We start from the raw sequence: 16,800 nt of genomic DNA, 5'->3' as shown, positions 1-16,800 counted from the left end.
GCACATCTGATTTCTGGCCGGGGCCCCCGTCCCCCGGCAGACACCACCTTCTTACTGTGTCCACATGGTGGGCAGAGCGGGCTCTGGTCTCTCTCTCCTTGCAAGGCCACTGATCCCATCGCGAGGACTGCACCCCATGACCTCCCAAAGCCCCCACCTCCAAATACGGTCCCACTGGGGGGCTGGGCTTCCACAGACGGATTTGCAGGGAGACAAGTGTTCAGTCCATAATAGAGGGCACCGTGAGGCCGAGGCTAGTAAGAAAGCAGTATGTTTCGTGAGTCGTTACCCTGGGGGGTTGGGGAGGTGTGCAGTGATTGTGTTGAGGGCCCACGGCCTGTTTGGGGGTCCCCCCAGGCTGGCCTCTGGTCCTGTTCAGTGCACGTTCTCCAGGTGCGAGCATGAGCCAGCCTACAGGACGGAGCATGGCACAGCCTCCTGTCTCTGCCTGGGGCTCCCCACTCGGACACCCCATTACCCAAGCCCGTCCAGAGGCCTCAGACTTCAGTCCCACAGCGGAGCCCGTTGGAGAGTGAAAACGAATCCGTGCATCACCAAGCTGGTTTAATGATACCTTTGCTGGTGCCCCGTCTGCGACACCTGCCACCAGCCAGTGAGGCCCTGGGATTTGTCTCTGCAGCCTGTGCAGGAGAAAGTGTCCTGTTCTACGGTTCGTGCAGGAAGGCAGGGCTGGCTGAGTTCTCACGGCCTTTTCCCCTGAACGTTCTCTGCTTCTCTTGCCCATCTGCTCCGAGCACCCCCAGCTTGTGTCCCTAAGTGGCCGCATGTTCTGGGGGGTTGCCCAGGGATGGCACGTTCTCCATCAATCCCATGGAAGTATTTCACCCTTGACTGTTGTCCTAAAAATAGACATCACGCTGGACTGTGTCTCAAGTGGATCTCGGACGCCAGCGGGATCTTTGGTCCCAGCCTGCTTGCGGGGTCCTAGCTCTGACCGAGTGGGCCCGGTTCCCACTCAGGAGCCAGGTCAGCGCTGGGGAAGCGTCAGGTTGCTTGGGTGGGTAAGCCAGCTGGTGGAGACACATGGGATTTCTCGGCTGGCTGTGGGTTTGAGCTGGCAACCTCGAACGTTCCTTTTTTCCTTCTGTACAAACACGACTGCCCGGCTACCCTGGTCTCAGAGCCGCCCCTGCGGATTTTCTCCCTGGGCTCCACTGTCCTTGCACGATGGAAACCTCCTCAGCGGCATCTCTTCCTTGGATGTTTCCAGGCGCCCTGAGGCGGCGTGCGGAGCAGGAATGGTTCAGGCTGGAAATGTTGTAACCTGGGTGCTGGGAGCCCTGTTTCCCCCTCGTCCCAAACTGCAAGGCTGGCTTCTCAAAAGTACAACTTTGTCGTTTCTGAACTTGGTTTCGACATAGCTGCCTGTGTGCCAGGAAAACCCGCACCCGGGTGTCCAGCAAACCCTCCGCACAGCACCCGGTTTCCCCACAGACCCAACTCGGCTTCACGCGCCTCGTTCTGTGCACTGACGTGTCCTCCCTCGCAAGGTCGGGTCGGCCGTGCACCTGCTGCCCACGACCAGAGGGGTGCCCCATGGGTCCCTGCATCCGGTTGTTTGCACCAGGAAGGCCTAGAAGCAGCGTCTGGGGGCTGATCATCTGGGCGAGGTGAGTGGGGTGGGTTGGCCTGGGGAGGGGCCACTGTCAGCCCCAGGACACAGTGTGTGTGCGTCTCCGGGGGCACTTCCCACCCTCCTCCCTTGGCCTCACCCTCTGGTGGCCTCACTTGCACGCTCACACCTCTGTGGGGGGTGGGGGTTCCTGTGCCTGGGGCAGGGAGGGCAGTGCGGGGATGGGGGAGACCCATAATCCGGATGCAAGGATCCCCTTTCCAAAAGCTCTGCAGTAACCCTGCCTTCTCCTAAGTGTAGAGTTAGGGGCAAGGCAGCTCCGGGAAGGACATGGGTCCCCCCACTCCCAGCACGGAGAGGCTGGACCCTGACCCCTGTGCTCATGTGGCCCCTGGAAACAGCTGGAATGAGGCCAGTTTATGTCATCACATGACCCCCACCTCTGGAGCTGGCCTCCACCCCAGCTGCCCTTCACTCCTGAACTTGAGCTGTGGAAGGGAGGCAAGGCTCAGTCTGCAGATGGGGAGGGCGTCAGGGGCCACTGGGGGCTCTGACCCGCTAGGGAGGATGTGGGTCCCCAGCACCGTGTCCTTCCTGACATCACACCCAAGCCAAGCTGCAGTCTTCAGGACTGGGACACATTTGGAGGCTGCCCCTTGATCGTAGGGACTGGAGTCCAGAATGAACAGCTGCCTCCGTGAGTTTCGTCCGGGGCGGGGGGGGGCGGGGTTGCTGTGCTGGGCATCTTTCAAATCCTGGCCTCAAGCCTCGCGTTCCATGGTGGGGGGTGTGTGTGTGCTATGGCTGTTGCTATGGAAACCATCTGCGTACAGGTGTAGCCCATGGCACCTTACATTAGCTTTGCTGCTTTTCCACTACCTCCACCTGGGATGTGCTCCCCTGGGAGCGCACCTCCACCTGGGATGCCGCTCAGCCCGCGCACCTGGGAGCGCACCTCCACCTGGGATGCTGCTTCCCTGGGAGCGCACCTCCACCTGGGATGTCGCTCAGCCCGCGCACCTGGGAGCGCAGGGGACTGGACAGTCCCAGACAACCCCTGACCACGAGGGGCAAGAGCTGGTGGAGGGAAACGTCCCTTTTTTGCGCCTTAGCTGCACAAGCTGAGGCTCCTTCTGTGGCTTTCCTTGGTGGGTGCCCACAGGGCGGAGCCCTAAATTCCCCTTGGTGGTAACCCCCTTAGTAAGGTGTCCTCTTTCCGGGGTTCACTGCCAGGCCCCCTCCATTCCCTGATTGGGACTCATGTTCCTGAATAACCCTCCTGTGCAGAGTCCTTGTCCTGGTCAGCTTCTGGGGGAATGCGAGTCAGGGTGGTTGCTGATAGAGTTCAAATGACCTTATCAGGCAGAAAACTTACTTTATGACATGGAAATTGTTCTTAAAAAAGTTTACTATGAGATTGAATTTTAAAGGGTAACAAATTCTGAGCTGGGCTCCCAAGACCAGCCAGGTTCCAGAGAAACTGAAACCAGAAATGTGCATGGAGGTTTCTTGGCAATATGGAGAGCTGACCTGGGGTGCTGGGTGAGAACTGAGTGGCTTTGTAAGTGCGTCTCTGCAGGGACCATCCTCCCAACGCCCACGAGTGGTGGTTGGGTGTCTGAACACACACGGCTCCCTGAGAAGTGAACGGCAGGCCACAGACTTGGGTCAGGTCTGCGGGAACTCAGGAAAGGGCAGCGGCGGGGGGGGCGGGCCCGGCTCACCCACGGCAGGCTCGTGGGCCCAGATGCAGTGCGGGGTCGGCCTCCTGTGCTGTCCGGATGCGAATGAAGGCAGCCAGCAACTCGGGGTATAAAAAGCTCAAAACCAACTTTTATTCTGTGGTTGTTACAGAGGTTAGATAAGTCATAGGCATACAAGTCACCAAGGACAGAGGGTCAATCCCCGGGGCCACCTGGGGCCGAGGATACTCGAGTGCGCCGCCAGGTGGCGTGGCTGACATCAGGTGCTGAGAAGGTCTCCGCTTCTGGTGGTCTGTAAGGACGTGGGGGGAGGGGAGCTCGTGCCGGACGATCTAAGGCTTTTTAAAATAAAAGGCACCCCTGGCCTTCCTGAGGGGATTCAAATTCACATCAGTGGTCTTTGGGAGAAAACAGAGCTGCCCGCAGAGTGGCCGGAGACCGGCTGTGCAGACCGCAGCCGGGAGTTCAGGCTTCCTTAGTCTGCACCACCCTGTTAGGTGAGTTCAGTATGCGGGTCGGCGGCGGGCGCTCGGAAGCAGACTGTACAGGTGCAGACGAAGAAGTTAGCGACACCTAGTGCGTGATGTATGGCCGGACAGAGGTGCTGGGGAGGGGAACAGCCCCCACGGAGGGGAGGGGGGCCGGCACCTGCGCACAGCGAGGGGCTACTTGGTAGAAGCGCCGGTGCTGAATTCCTTTGGAAGCCTTTCCACTGGGTTTTTAAAGAAAAGAACGAGATCCGTTTGGGGGCGTCCTCTGAGGTAATGAGTAAGAGTAAGCACCAAAGTGGCCCCCGGGCTGAGCGTGGCCCGGGACAGAAGCGCGTCGGGGCGGGCGGCCCCTCACAGGTTCTTCATGCACACCTGGCAGCGGCTGATGTGCGTCCGCACGAGCCCCGCTTTGAGCGTGTCGGCAGACGGCGCGCCCTGGAAGGTCTGCTCGGGGATGGCGGTGAGCCAGAAGCTGTACTTGTTGGCGTAGTAGTGGCAGGTCCCACGGCCCCCGTTGCACTCGATGAAGGGCGTGGCGCGGAAGTCCTCCAGGCAGCTGCCCGGCGACACCAGCGACTGGCCGCCTCCCTCGTCACCGGCGGCTGTGTGCTGTGCGGGGGACACGGGGCAGGGCCATGAGCGCGTCCCCCTCACTGCACCCCAGCTCTGGAGCATCGGCCCTGGTCTACACAGCCCGCCGCACCGCACTCTTTAATGCTAGGAGCGTGGCGGGGTGAAGCCCACGGACGGCAGCCCAGGGTGCACGCGGCAGGTGCGGGTCCAGGGCCGTGAGCCCACACCCTGTACAGGTGCAGGCTGTACATCTGCAGCCGCACATGTGCGGCTTAAGTGAAAGCCTGAACAGAAGCAGGTTATACGGCCAGTGGACACGGCGGACTTCATCTGGGGGGAAATACCGTCTCCCGCATCACCCAAAGAAAGGGGTGTTTGCCTGGCGGGAGAGATACCAGAGTGTGCTTTTTTTTTTAAAGGAAAAATACAGTCAGTGTGTGGGGTCAGCCTGGGAGGTCGGTGAGGTAGAAATAAGGAGCAAAGACAGTGGCCCCTCCAGCCCCTCCTCGGCTTGCGCTCGTGAAGAGGGGATGGGAGCCGTTTGGAGAATCCCCCCTTGCTGATTTGTCTCTAACTGTCCTGTGACTTGTGTGGCAATTATTGCTCCCATCAGAGGGCGCCTGAGCTGATGGTGCGGCTGTTGCCAGGAGGCGGGCCCAGCGTCACAGGGACACTTTCTCTGGGTCTCAGGAATGGTGTAGCTCCGGTTAAAGCGCACCAGAGGCTCATGTAGACAGGCGCCATGTGGCTTGGAAGCATGGGCTGTGTGCAACGGGAGGGGACTCGGCTACAGGCTGTGGGGGGCAAGGGAGGCTGTCTTGGGACGCGCTGGGCAGGGAGCCTGGGTTAGCCTCTCTACACAAAACCATGGCAACAGAAAGCCTTGGAGTCCCCAGCTCACAGAAGGCAGGAGCCCTCCAGCCCAGAGCCGCCGCGCTCTGCTTGGGGTGAGCAGCGCCCCCCGCCACGCTAGGTGTGAAGGAGCTGAGGCCACGCGGGGAAGGAGGGAGCCGTCGGGCGGCGGTCAGGATGAAGCGCCCTGCGTTGAGCCTCAGAGCTGGGACCACTTCACTCCCTCTGCAAGGGGGCAGCTCAGTTTTCATTTTTCAATTTCCAATGCAGGTTAAAAGATCTGAGGGACCACAGCTTATTCCTTGGGCCCAGAGGCTCCCTGATGGTCACGTGCAACCAAAAGGGATTTTCTGTCTGTCCTCAAAGGTCACCTTACAGGGTCATGGGCTTTCCACTCTCCCTACCATGGCGGAGTAAGCAGGAAAACTTTAGGGCTGCCATTAGGGTAGCCCAGTTTATCCTGATTATGCCCTGCACAAAGGCCTGGTGGCAAATTAACGGGCCCCTTCTGGGTGGGGGCACCCATGCCGAACATGGCTCAGTTAGCAAAGTGCAGGCAAAAGCGCAGGCTGTATTCCAGCTCTCATCCCCTGGGCCAGATGCCTTTGTGCAGCGCACAACCTGAACAACTGTCCTGTGTGGTTATTCTTAGAAAGGCGGCTGTTCTTGCTTCCCCAGGCAGGGTGTGGTTGGCGAGAGGAACTAGATTTTCACCCAGTTCCACGCTCAGAGAGAAAGCGGGCAGGTGCCACATACCATGAGGAAGGAGTATCCAATCCACAGACTCCGCCATCCAGCTGGGCAGTGGGGGATGGAGACATCTTGGCTGTGCACCGCTATGGCGACAGCTGGGGCCTCGCACACGGAGCAGCGACTGATGTAGGGCCTGATGTCGTCCTCTGCCACGGGCATCATGGGCAGCGGGGCAGTGGTGGACAGCCAGTAGGACTTGTCGTTCCGACTGGCAAAGTAGCATACATCCCCGGGGTTGCAGTATAGGAAGGGCATGGTGCTGAACCGAGCCAGGCAGGAGCCCGCCAGTCCTGCGGAGAGGGGTCACTGCTGAGCGGGGCGGATGCTGCTCCCCCGTCCTGGCCAGGCCCCGGGGCCCCACGTCAGGCTCCGCCCAGCAGCCGCCTGGTGGGGCTCAGACCTGCACCGGGGACCCTGACCAAGCCAGAGGTCTGCGATTCCTTGTTTCGGAGCTGACCCTGCTGGTGTTTCAGCCCCGCCCTTCCGGAAGTTCCCACGTAGGCCTCTGCGCCGGGCCGGGTCAGCAGGGAGCGGGTCTTTATGAACGAGCACCCCGTGGCAGGGGTCTTAACGCACCGGCCCCATGAATCCCCTGGTGGGATCCCAGACGAGGGCCTGGCTTAGCCCACCCTGAGGGGCCCTCCCAGAAGGACCGCTGGCCGCACCCACCCCAGGGAACCTTCACTGCCCTGGGTACAGGGCAGGCCAGAGCGAGGACTGAGCGGAGCTGGCTGCCAGGCTCCCCGGCACGGCCCGAGCCTAGAGCCCACGGTGTGGCACCCGCAAGCTGGCCCAGCGCTGTGGCGTAGGCCCTGTCCTCGCTTCGCCTTGGCCCTGCTGTCGTTTCCGTTAGCCTTCGTCTGCAAGCAGAACGCGTCGACAGGAATGTGCACAAACCACCGGGGTTCGGCCTGACAGGTTCCCCACCACAGACGAAGGCACCCTCCCTGCACACCCCAGCTTCGAGCGGGGCTTGCTGCACGCCTTTTGTGTGCCTGGAAGTCATTTTAATTCTTTCTGGCGACCAGGCTCACTTAAATACAGATGTGCACACACATTCGTATCTGCTCTCCCGGGGCTTCTGCATGAGGCCTGGCCTGGCCCCAGCCTGCTCTCAGAGCCTGCGGGAGCCACTGGTGGCCTCGGTGCGGGGGGGGTGGGGCGGGCGCGGCCAGCCCCAGGCCGAGGCGCTGGACCCTGCGGAGGCCGCTGCCGCGCACTCTCTGCAGCCCTGACCTGAGGTTTGGAGGTTTCTAAGTCCATTTTAGTGTTTTCTGCAGCCCCAGGGTGTGGGTGGCCCGGTGCGCTCGGGCCGGCCCGCCTGAGTGCCTGCAGGAACCTCACCGGGGCTCAGTGACGCCACCTACCCAGGTCCTGGTTGTGGGCTTTCTCCTGGCCCTCCAAGTATAGCAGACTGTACCCGCTCCAGAGCTTGCTCATGCCCACGGGGCACTGGGGCTCCTGGGCCGTCTGACTGTGCTTCACCAGCAAGTAGCCGATACTGACGCTGCGGCCGGGCATGCCCGGCAGGCCGGGGGACCCCGGGCGGCCCGGCTCCCCTAGAACCAAGAGAAAGTGACCGCCTTTCAGCTGCCGCGCGGACTTTGGCGTGTGGCTGACATGCTTGCCTCCTGAGGCCGCTCTCTGCTCTCCCCCCGAAGCCTGGCCCTCACTGGCTCTGCCCCTTGCAGGCCGAGAGCCTCCTGCAGATGACCTGATCCACCAGGGTCCTGAACCAGGGGCCAGGGGTTGCAACACTCGGGAGGCGGAAGGGCCCAGAGGACTGCAGGCCAGCCCCCACCCAACACACGGGCCTCCTCTGCCCCGGGCGCCAGGCCCCCCTGGCTGGACCTCCTGGGACAGGCCGCTCTCTGCACACGTGGGCACTTCTGGGTTAGAAACCTGCGTCCCGGCGTGATGCCTGCCCAGGGGTGATTCTGTCCCCGGAGCACAGCAGCATGTCCGGTCGGCCTCCAGCAGGACGTCCCTTCAAACATTCGGCATCCGTGGTCCTGGTGGACCCTGCCTTTTCTGTACCCCTCTCCTCCGCGGACGCCCTCATTTGTCATCACTTCCTCGTGGGACGTCCCCGGCCCCGCTCCCCCTGGGCCTGTCCTCTCTGCTTGTCTCAGGGCTCGTTCCTCCCTCCCCGAATACCACAGCCCGCCCGCCGTCCACCACTCACCTTCCTGGCCCACCGGCCCCTGCTGTCCCGTGGGCCCCTGGTCTCCTCGGAATCCGGGAATAGCAGACACACCACCTCTGCCCTGGGGCCCTGCCTTCCCGGGAGCCCCGCGGAAACCTGCCGAGCCACAGACACAAGTGTGACTAGCACGGGACGAGTGACGATGCTCGGCATCACTGCTGCCGAACAGAGGCTTTTCAGCCGGAAAACCAAAGTGAAAACAAAGCAAACAAAACAGAGCCTTTCCCCGGCGGCTCTGCAGCAGGGCTCCCACCTGGTTCTCCTGGGGGGCCCTGGGGCCCCATCTCTCCCTGCGCCCCGGGGGGGCCTCTCCTTCCCTGCGGACCCACTGGCCCCGGCTGGATGGCGATCTTCTGGGGGATTCCTGCAATCCCAGGGGATCCCACAGGACCAGGGGCACCTGGAAAGGGAAAAGAAAGCCCAGTTGGCACAGGAGAATCCCTGGGCTTTCTTGCTTTGATCTGTATTCTATTGTTTTATCCGCTGAATCCAATGGTGGCGCTTTCCAGAACCATCTTGCTCTCCAGAGACGAGATGGATACCACCCGCCCGAGAGGTCGCTCAGCCCTTTCGGCAATTCGGGTCATTCTCCACGTCCCAGCGGGGGTGACGGCAGGGCCCCATGGCCGGGGGAGCCCTCAGAGGGGTCCCCAAGCCCGAGGGGCAGGGACAGTCCCGAGGCCCACTCCCGGAGAGGGGCTCTGCGGGTGTGCAGACGGCCACTTACCTGGGAGTCCCCGGCCTCCCTTGGGTCCCTTGGGGCCTCGGTCGCCCACACTCCCGGTGGCTCCCGTGTTTCCCATGAATCCTGGCTCCCCTCTGGGCCCTTCAAGACAAGCAGCGCATGGAGGACTCACCTGTCTGGCCGGGGGCTCCAGCCTCCGGAAGGCGAGGGGCCCTCGGGTGGCGCCGTTACCTTTCTGTCCCGGGAGACCGAGCACGCCGGGCCGGCCCTGGGCCCCGGGCTCCCCGCCCCATCCTTTGGTTCCGGGGTTTCCTGGAGCTCCTGGGTTCCCCACATCTCCTTTGCTTCCAGGAAGAGCGGCAGGCCCAGGCGGCCCGGGGGGCCCTCGATAACCTATCGGCATCACAAGAGAGAAGTTACATGGGAGGAAGGCGCCGGCTCGGCCACGTGGCACCGGACGCGCTGCAGGAGGCGCTCGGGGGACCAGACGCAAGGTCACCTGTTCGTGGGGAGAGCCTTTGGCCAGTCTAACGCTGGACGACTTTCTTCGTATATGCACGCCAAAACTTAGCATGTTAACCGTGTCTAAGTGTGTGGTGCAGGGGCACTGAGTACCCACCGTGCTGAGTGGCCATCACCACCCTGCACGGCAGAACTTTCTCGTCTTCCCAAACTGAAGCTCCGTCCCCAGGAGTCAGCGACTCTTCACCGGCTCCCCCAGCCCCGCACGCTTCCTCCCTTCTGTCTGTGGGTCTGAGCGCTCTCGGGACCTCACACCGTGCTCGTCCCTCCCTGGGTGCCTTATTTCACTTTGCACAATAATGTCCTCAAGGTGGAAACGACGTCTGTTCCATCCCCAAAGTAACCCAGTCCCCACCAGCTCCTGCCCCCGCAGAAACGGGAGTCCTGCTTACCTTCCAGGCCAAATATGCCCGGCGCCCCTTTGTCACCAGGTAAGCCAGACACGTTGGAAGGGGGGGTGATGCCTGGGAAGCCCTGAAGTCCTGGGCTCCCGACTGGGCCTCGTTCCCCTTGGGAGGGAAACAGAAGAAGTCCGTTTGAGCATCAGCATCCAACGTTTCGATCGATGGTTCTCCCCCCTCCCCCACCACTTCCTGTCCCGGAGCAGGGCCGTGGTGGGAGGTGCCCGAGGCCGGGTCCGGGGAGGCCACCAGCTCCTCCTGCTGCCCAGAGGCCCCCACGCATCGAGCTCAGCGACGTGGCTCCTTGTGGATGGCGTGGGGCCCTCAGAGGTTGGCTCTGTTGCTCACTAGCCCTGGTGCTGGGACTGGGGGCTCCAATCCTGGTGGGATGAGGCCTCTGAGCCACACAGATGCTTTCAGTCCCCCTGCGGCCACCCTTTGGTAGCTTGCGCCCCAGCTTTACAGAGTGGGTCCCCACTGCTCACAGTCTGTCCTTGCCAATCTGCCCACTCCCTAAGGATCTCCTGGTGACCCCAGATCAGTACTGGCATCCCTACCGGACGAGCAGAAGGGGCGGAACCCTGGAGGCCCCACTGAGCTCCCTTGTGTCAGCTCAGTGTCCACAGGGATGTCCTAGCGGAGAGTCCCCTTCCCCGATCACGGCCGAGGCTGCGGCCCAGCGGGCATAGAAGCCACCGGGTCATGGGGCGGCTGTGGCTTCTGTGTAGGGTGAGGACCTCACAGTGGACCGCTGCTTTAAAAAGGGCCACTAGTTTGGGAGCCCGTACGCCTCAGGTCCCTGGGATGGAGTGCAGGGGCTCCCCAGCAGGGGCGACAAGGATTCTGAGAAACATGCTGCACGGACAGCGAACAGAGGGATGAGTAGGGGTAAGCCAGGGACGCTCGGGGGCACACAGCACAGCGGAGGTCAGGAGGACTTACGGGGTCACAGTATTCTTCCCGAACAGATAGTTATCGGACACTTAACTCTGGGGCAGGAGGCATTTCACTGAGGTATAAACGGGAATAAGAGAGATGATTTCTGCCCCGGTGGAAACCGTAACGTCCCCCGTTGCCAGGGTCGGAGCCTGAACGGCGCGCGGTGTGCGTCAGGCGTCGGCACTCGTGGTCACACGGAGTGCAGTTGTGGGGGTGTCGCGAGCGCCGTCTACGGGCAGGCCGGCGTGCACCACGCGGGACCTACGCCTCTTGCCTCCCTCTGTTCCGGGTCTCACCACTGAATCCCGTGGCTGCGTTCCCTGACCCCTTCCAGAGGGCAGATCCCCTAACAAGCAGGACCCTCTGAAAACATGCTGCCTTGAGGACTTCTAGAGAAGCCAGCATGTTTGCTGGGCTCCTGTGTGTAAGAGCTTCATCTGTATTAACTCGCTGAATCCTCTCGACACCCACAAGGTGTGTTTCTACCTTCAATTTATGAACAAAGCCATGTCTACGGTCACACCAAGCAAGAGGCAAAACAAGAACACACATGCAGGCACCTGACTTCAAAGTCATGGGCACTGACCCTAGATCCTCACCCCTGAGTGGGGATGTGCTGGTGGACTGACCCTGGATCCTCACTCCCAACTAGAGAGGTGCTGGTGGACTGACCCTAGATCCTCACTCCAATAACTATCCCGAGGGTGATAACAGAGTACGATGGTGGGGGGCTGGCCAGGAGGTTCTGCAGCACAACCGGCACTGCCCATGTCTGCTCCGGGCCTTATCTCTCTGACTCACAGACACACCGGGTCTGGTTGTGCAGGTGGTGCCACTGGGTGGTGCTTGGCCTCACCTGGATCTCCTCGCTCCCCTTTCTGTCCTGGGGCTCCGAAAGGACCTGGGCGGATGTTGGGCTCTCCTGGGTCACCCCGGTCCCCAGTAGGACCGGGGAAACCGGGGTCTCCGTGGATGTCTGCACCTGTGGCAGGGGATAACAGCAGTGATGTCAGCATCCTCCCCTGCGCCAGGCTGATCTCCTGAAGTGGAAGGACAGTCACACTGTGCCGTGAGACTCGGAAACAGAGCCAGAGGTCAGCCGTGGTGACTTTGGCTAGCCACGCGGCCTCAGCATCCCAGATCTGATGGTAGCCGAACCCCTTCTCGGTCTGCAGAACCACTGGGGCCCCTGTCCATGTGGCCCTCGGATGACCACACAGCCCTCCCGGTGCCGTCCTGGCCCCTGAGCCTCCAAGTCCGGGACACCCCGCAGCACCCCTCCCCCACTGCTGGGCGGGGCCACGTGGGCGGGGCAGCGTCGGGTACCTGGGGATCCTGGAAAGCCTTTGGTGCCTGGCAGGCCGTGCAGTCCGCTGATGCCTCGGATGCCGGGAAAACCTGTGCGGGTGTCACTCACAGTTATTCTGCGCACTGGAGAGCAACGCAGCTCGTAAAGTAGCTCAGACCTGCTTCTGGTCGCTAGTGCACGGTCACCTGTCCACTTCCCTCAAAAGTACAGGAAGCATTCTGCATAACGTGACGTCCGTGGGACCCAGAAGAAGCACTCACATCAAGACTGTCCTCCTGGAATCTTTCTGCAGATTCCTTACACCTTTGAGGGAACTGGAAATGGTGTGTCGTTTCTCCCCCTGACGCCTGAGTCACTCTATAGATTTCGTTTCTAAGAACTGTGCTTGGAACCAACAGTCTGGCATGATTCCATTCCCTCTGGATTCCTGAGGACAAACATTTCTAAAGTAGGACCCGGGAGGCAGGGGGAGAGGCCTCCTGTGACGTGGGCAGTGAGTGTGGGTGGGGTGGGCCCCCTTCATTCTGAGCAAGACAGCCCTGGAAGGCCGGGTGACCCCCCCAGCTCCGGCCAGCCCTGGCTCAGCGGGCAGCCGGAAGCCCTGGACAGAACAGCGGGGGCACCGGCTTCCGTCCCTCTGGCCGGATCTGCACTGCCCGGGTGCCGACCAGAGAGGCCAACCTGGCTAACGGCTCCTCTCCTCAACCGGCCGGGTTGGCTCTGCGCAACTCCGCGTGTCCTGTCTGCAAGGGGAGAAATGCTCTTTCTTACCTGGCGAGCCTGGAATCCCCGGCCAGCCGTGGTCTCCTTTGTCACCGGGCAATCCCACTCGCCCCGGCTCTCCCTGCGGTCCCTGCAGCCCTGTCAGTCCTGGGAAGCCTGGGGGGACACACGCATCCTTAAGTGGGACTGGAACCCCGAACTCAGGTCCCAGCTGGAGGAGGAGGGGCTTTGTGAGGAAGGACGAGCCTTCCTTCCAGCAGGGAATGCACCCCACATGCAGGTTCAGCGGGGGTGGCTCAGCCTTGCCAAAGAGAGAGCAGCTCGCATTCCCCCACTCTCGTCCTGTCATCCAAGTAGGGGTGCAGAGAGAACCCAGGAGACTCTGGAGGATTAGCGTCAGGGCTCCCAGGTCCCACGCGAAGCAAGGCAAAACAGAGCCAAAGCAGCGGCAAGAAAAAAGCTCGAAACTAGTCCCCTGTTCGCTTTCCATCTTAACTCAGGATCCGCAAACGCGTTTCTGTGCATTCAAATGCACAGAAGGGGTCCTGGAGCCAGGACTCGGTCTGTGTTCACGGGGAGATGGATGCTGGGCCACACGAGCACGTGCGTCAGCTCCCCGTGTGTCTCCCCGCGGCCGGCGCCTTGGTCCTCCCCACGAATTTGGTCCTAAGACAGAGCTAGGTCATGGGCATCATGCCAGAGCCAGCCTCCTGGGGTGGAGTGTGGTTGCAGGAGACAAGGACACAGGCACACCGGCCGCCTCTGTCCCGGGGGCCTGGGGGTTTGGAGGCTCAGCTGTGCAGGGGAGGGTGTGTGCGGGGAGGCCGTGTGACGGCAAGATCTCATACCTGTTTGCCCTTTGGGTCCGGGGGGGCCCTGGACGCCTGGCACGCCTGTTATCCCGGGGAAGCCGACTTCGCCCACCGTTCCTCTTTCCCCAAAGAATCCCTTTAGACCTGTAAGCACAGAGTTCCTGCTTGGAGCAGAGCAGGACCTGCCTCCCTGGGGCCTAGCCCTTGCAGGGCTCAAGGGGACACCAGGAAAGCGACGCTGTCATTTCACATTTGTGCCTCTGCTGTGAACGGGCTGTGCATATGAGCATGATCCTTCCCTGACTAATGTGTTCTCTAACTCAGTGGCCCCACGTCCTGGTATCCATGCCCTTGTGCATGGATGGGGCTGCCCGGGGCGGCCCCCAGGACACTGCAGAAATGCAGGTGTGTCACTTCGAGCCTTGGCCATAAAATGCATCATGGCCTTCCTTTGTCCCCTCTTTGGATGGCTGGCTCTGGAGAAAGCCAGCTGCCCGGCCGTGAGGACACCCAAGCCAGTGGGAGAGGCCCACGCGGTGAGGAGCCAGGGCGCCCTGCCCTCGGCTCCTGGAGGGCACCGTCTTGGGGGTGGACCCTCCCATCCCAGACCAGCCTGCGGACGGTGCAGCCCCGGAGTCAGACCCGCTCAGCGCCCGGATTCCTGGTCCTCACGCAGTGGGAGATGGCACCCGCTTGTGGACGCCCCCCCGAGGGTGGCTGACATGCATGTCGCGGCCCCACTTCCCCTGGGACTGGAGTCCTGTGGGCACAGTGGGAGACTCTGCTTCCTGGGCCCGCGGCTGAGTGACACCGAAACATTCAAGTGGGGGCAGCCACGATCCTGCGGGGAGCGGCTTCTCTTCCCCAACATGTTTTCAGTTGAACAGATGGGGTCTTCGTCAGTGACTACAGAGCAAAGATGGTTTTGCCCTTCTGCTTTTATAAACCGAACTGTTGGAGAAATTCTTTAGAAGGGGCAATTTAGCCAGCCCAGGGGTCCCGTGTGGCTGGGAGGAAAGCCACCGGGAGACCAAATTCTAGATCTGCAACGAGCCCCGAGAAGCCAGTAGACAAGGGCCCATGTCTGCCTCCACACTAGACTGAACCCCTCTGTCCACAAGATGCGCTGGTCACTGTGTCATCTGCTTCCTGTCCCCCAACATCCCTTTCAGGGACAGACAGAGCTTTCCTGACTTTGTCTTCAGGTTTAGTTTGATAAACAATTCCAGCGTCTTGTGTGCACATGGGCTCGAAGACCTCAAACCGTTCCCTGAAGTGTGACTCAGCCACACAAACAGTGATACGCTTGGCGAGCCAGTGCCCAAGTGAGCCGCACGCAGGGCTCAGGGCTGTTGCTGAGATGCAGGGGCGGGAAGGACTCACGTACCTGGTGCCCCAGTGACGCCCCGCTCCCCCTTCAGGCCTGGGCTTCCCGGCAGATCTATAGTGTCTCCAATGTCACCTGTGGCAGGCAGAAAACACGGTTGACAACAGGTCTTCCAATGGCAGGTGGTTAGTTTTGCAACTTTGCTGTGTTCCATTCCTAATAGCATAATTTGCTTCGAAATTCCTAACAGCATCTCGGGGTCTGACCACCACACCTGCCCGGAATGCTCTGGATGGTGGATGCCCTACAGTCACAGTCGGAGCAATACTCACCGAAGTCACCTGTGGGGCCAACCTCGCCGTACAGGCCTGCTCTGCCCGGAGCTCCCTTGTCGCCCTAGAGCAAGGTCAGACGTGAAAACATCTCAGGAGGCTGTTCACAGAGTAAGTTTGTAATTCCGAAGGGTTTAGCCTGTTCAGCTATTTGGCTAAAACCAACACTCAAGGTTTGTTATCTGATCGATTTGCAGCAAAGCCTTCGAGTTTTTCCGCGTAACAGTGGTTCCTCCTGGACCGTGAAGCCAGACGCTAAGAACTGACACTAAGAACAGAGATGATGGGTGTCGCAGTCATGACGGTGGTGGCAACACGCACGGCTGACTACATCCCACCCTGCCTGGCTGTGCACTGGCGCCCGTGCTGGGTCCTGTCTCAAGAGCGCCATGGAGACTTCAGGACAACCCCATGAAGTAGGTACAGGTGTCCCGTTTGACAGATGAACAAGTTGAGGCACAGAGAGGCTAAGGGATTTGCCCGAGGTCACCCAGCTAGGAAGCAGCAGAATGGGGATTGGACGTGGGCCACCGGATTCCCGAGCTTGCTCTGATGCCGCCCGGCCTTGTGCTCCGTCTGTGGGCACTGAGACTTCCCGAAATGTGGTTGGTCGCTGATGACGACACCGGGATGGCGTCTGCGTGGCTCTGTGACCACGGACAGCATGGTTCCCCCGCCTCCGGTGGAGGGCGGCATTCCTGCTCTACACTGCAGCGTGGGCGGGGGATTCCACACGGCCTCTCCCAGCCCCGCTAACTCGAGTCCGAACCACGACCGTGGCCCCGCTCTGGGGGGTGCGGGGAGGCTGCGCCCGAGGCCGCGTCCCTGTTCGGACGGCACTCTGTGTTCTGTTCTTACAGCTTCCCCTCCTGACGAGGAGCACACATCCGTGTGGCCCACTCATCTCCACGGCTCGGCTCCATGAACTTTACTTGTGTGCCTCCCACATAATGACATCGAGCGTTTTCAGCCTCCAGAACATTCCCTCGTGCCCTTCCCTAGTCCCTAATCTGGCCCGAGACAGCCGCTGTCTGGCTGACCTCTGTCCCAGTCTCGTTGGCTCTTGACCTTTACACAGACGGGGTCACATCGTTAGCACTTTCTGCTTTATTTTGTTCAGCGCGACGTCACCCGTATGGCTGCATTTCTCGGGAATTCTCTCGACCGCGTGATCACCAGTGGTGGTGGCGTGCGCACCGTGTGTCCTCACAGTGACCCGGGGACCCGGGGCCGCCTGAGCCCCAACTCTGAAGCCGGCTGTGGACCACTCGTACCCCAGTGGATGCTGGACCCGCACCCGCTCAGGAGCAGAGGGGAGAGGAGCGATCACAGGGAGATGTGGAGTAAGCGATGCCCACTTACCCTACTTCCTGTGAACCCGGGAAACCCTATGATTCCGGGGGGGCCAGGCACGCCGGGGAATCCTGGTGAACCAGGCACGCCGGGAACGCCGATGTCTCCTTTGACTCCTTTGATGTGGCCCGGCCTCCCCGGCAACCCGGGGACTCCCGACAGCCCGGGGATCCCTGGCATTCCGGGAACACCTGTGGGAGCACCCCGAGTGTGAGTTGCCACCGC

General features: G+C 61.3%; 1 protein-coding gene and 1 long non-coding RNA gene across 3 annotated transcripts in view; one reads left to right on the top strand and one right to left on the bottom strand.

Annotated features, from left to right (window-relative positions):
• Window positions 1–1,831: 1,831 nt before the first annotated feature.
• Window positions 1,832–16,590, top strand: LOC141371578 (uncharacterized). Its single transcript, XR_012376651.1, has 3 exons — window positions 1,832–2,291; window positions 15,141–15,333; window positions 15,420–16,590. It is a non-coding gene; the product is annotated as an uncharacterized lncRNA (long non-coding RNA).
• Window positions 3,408–16,800, bottom strand: part of COL4A2 (collagen type IV alpha 2 chain) — a 168,537-nt gene continuing 155,144 nt past the window's right edge. For both annotated transcript variants that reach the window (XM_073887417.1, XM_025874778.2), the window contains exons 34-48: window positions 16,585–16,766; window positions 15,223–15,286; window positions 14,951–15,025; window positions 13,600–13,707; window positions 12,800–12,907; window positions 12,046–12,117; window positions 11,576–11,701; window positions 9,772–9,888; window positions 9,089–9,250; window positions 8,900–8,998; window positions 8,426–8,572; window positions 8,152–8,268; window positions 7,334–7,525; window positions 5,970–6,256; window positions 3,408–4,397 (exon numbers count right to left, since the gene is read on the bottom strand). In XM_073887417.1, coding sequence (XP_073743518.1) covers window positions 4,140–4,397; window positions 5,970–6,256; window positions 7,334–7,525; window positions 8,152–8,268; window positions 8,426–8,572; window positions 8,900–8,998; window positions 9,089–9,250; window positions 9,772–9,888; window positions 11,576–11,701; window positions 12,046–12,117; window positions 12,800–12,907; window positions 13,600–13,707; window positions 14,951–15,025; window positions 15,223–15,286; window positions 16,585–16,766 — 2,114 coding nt within the window. In that variant the 3' untranslated portion in view covers window positions 3,408–4,139. The remainder of the gene's footprint in view (window positions 4,398–5,969; window positions 6,257–7,333; window positions 7,526–8,151; window positions 8,269–8,425; window positions 8,573–8,899; window positions 8,999–9,088; window positions 9,251–9,771; window positions 9,889–11,575; window positions 11,702–12,045; window positions 12,118–12,799; window positions 12,908–13,599; window positions 13,708–14,950; window positions 15,026–15,222; window positions 15,287–16,584; window positions 16,767–16,800) is intronic.

This window comes from Callorhinus ursinus, unplaced genomic scaffold, assembly GCF_003265705.2.
Source record: "Callorhinus ursinus isolate GAN/ISIS: 27379988/994484 unplaced genomic scaffold, GSC_fseal_2.0 scaffold79, whole genome shotgun sequence".
Classification (NCBI taxonomy): domain Eukaryota; kingdom Metazoa; phylum Chordata; class Mammalia; order Carnivora; family Otariidae; genus Callorhinus; species Callorhinus ursinus.
This window is presented reverse-complemented; position numbering and strand designations above follow the sequence as displayed.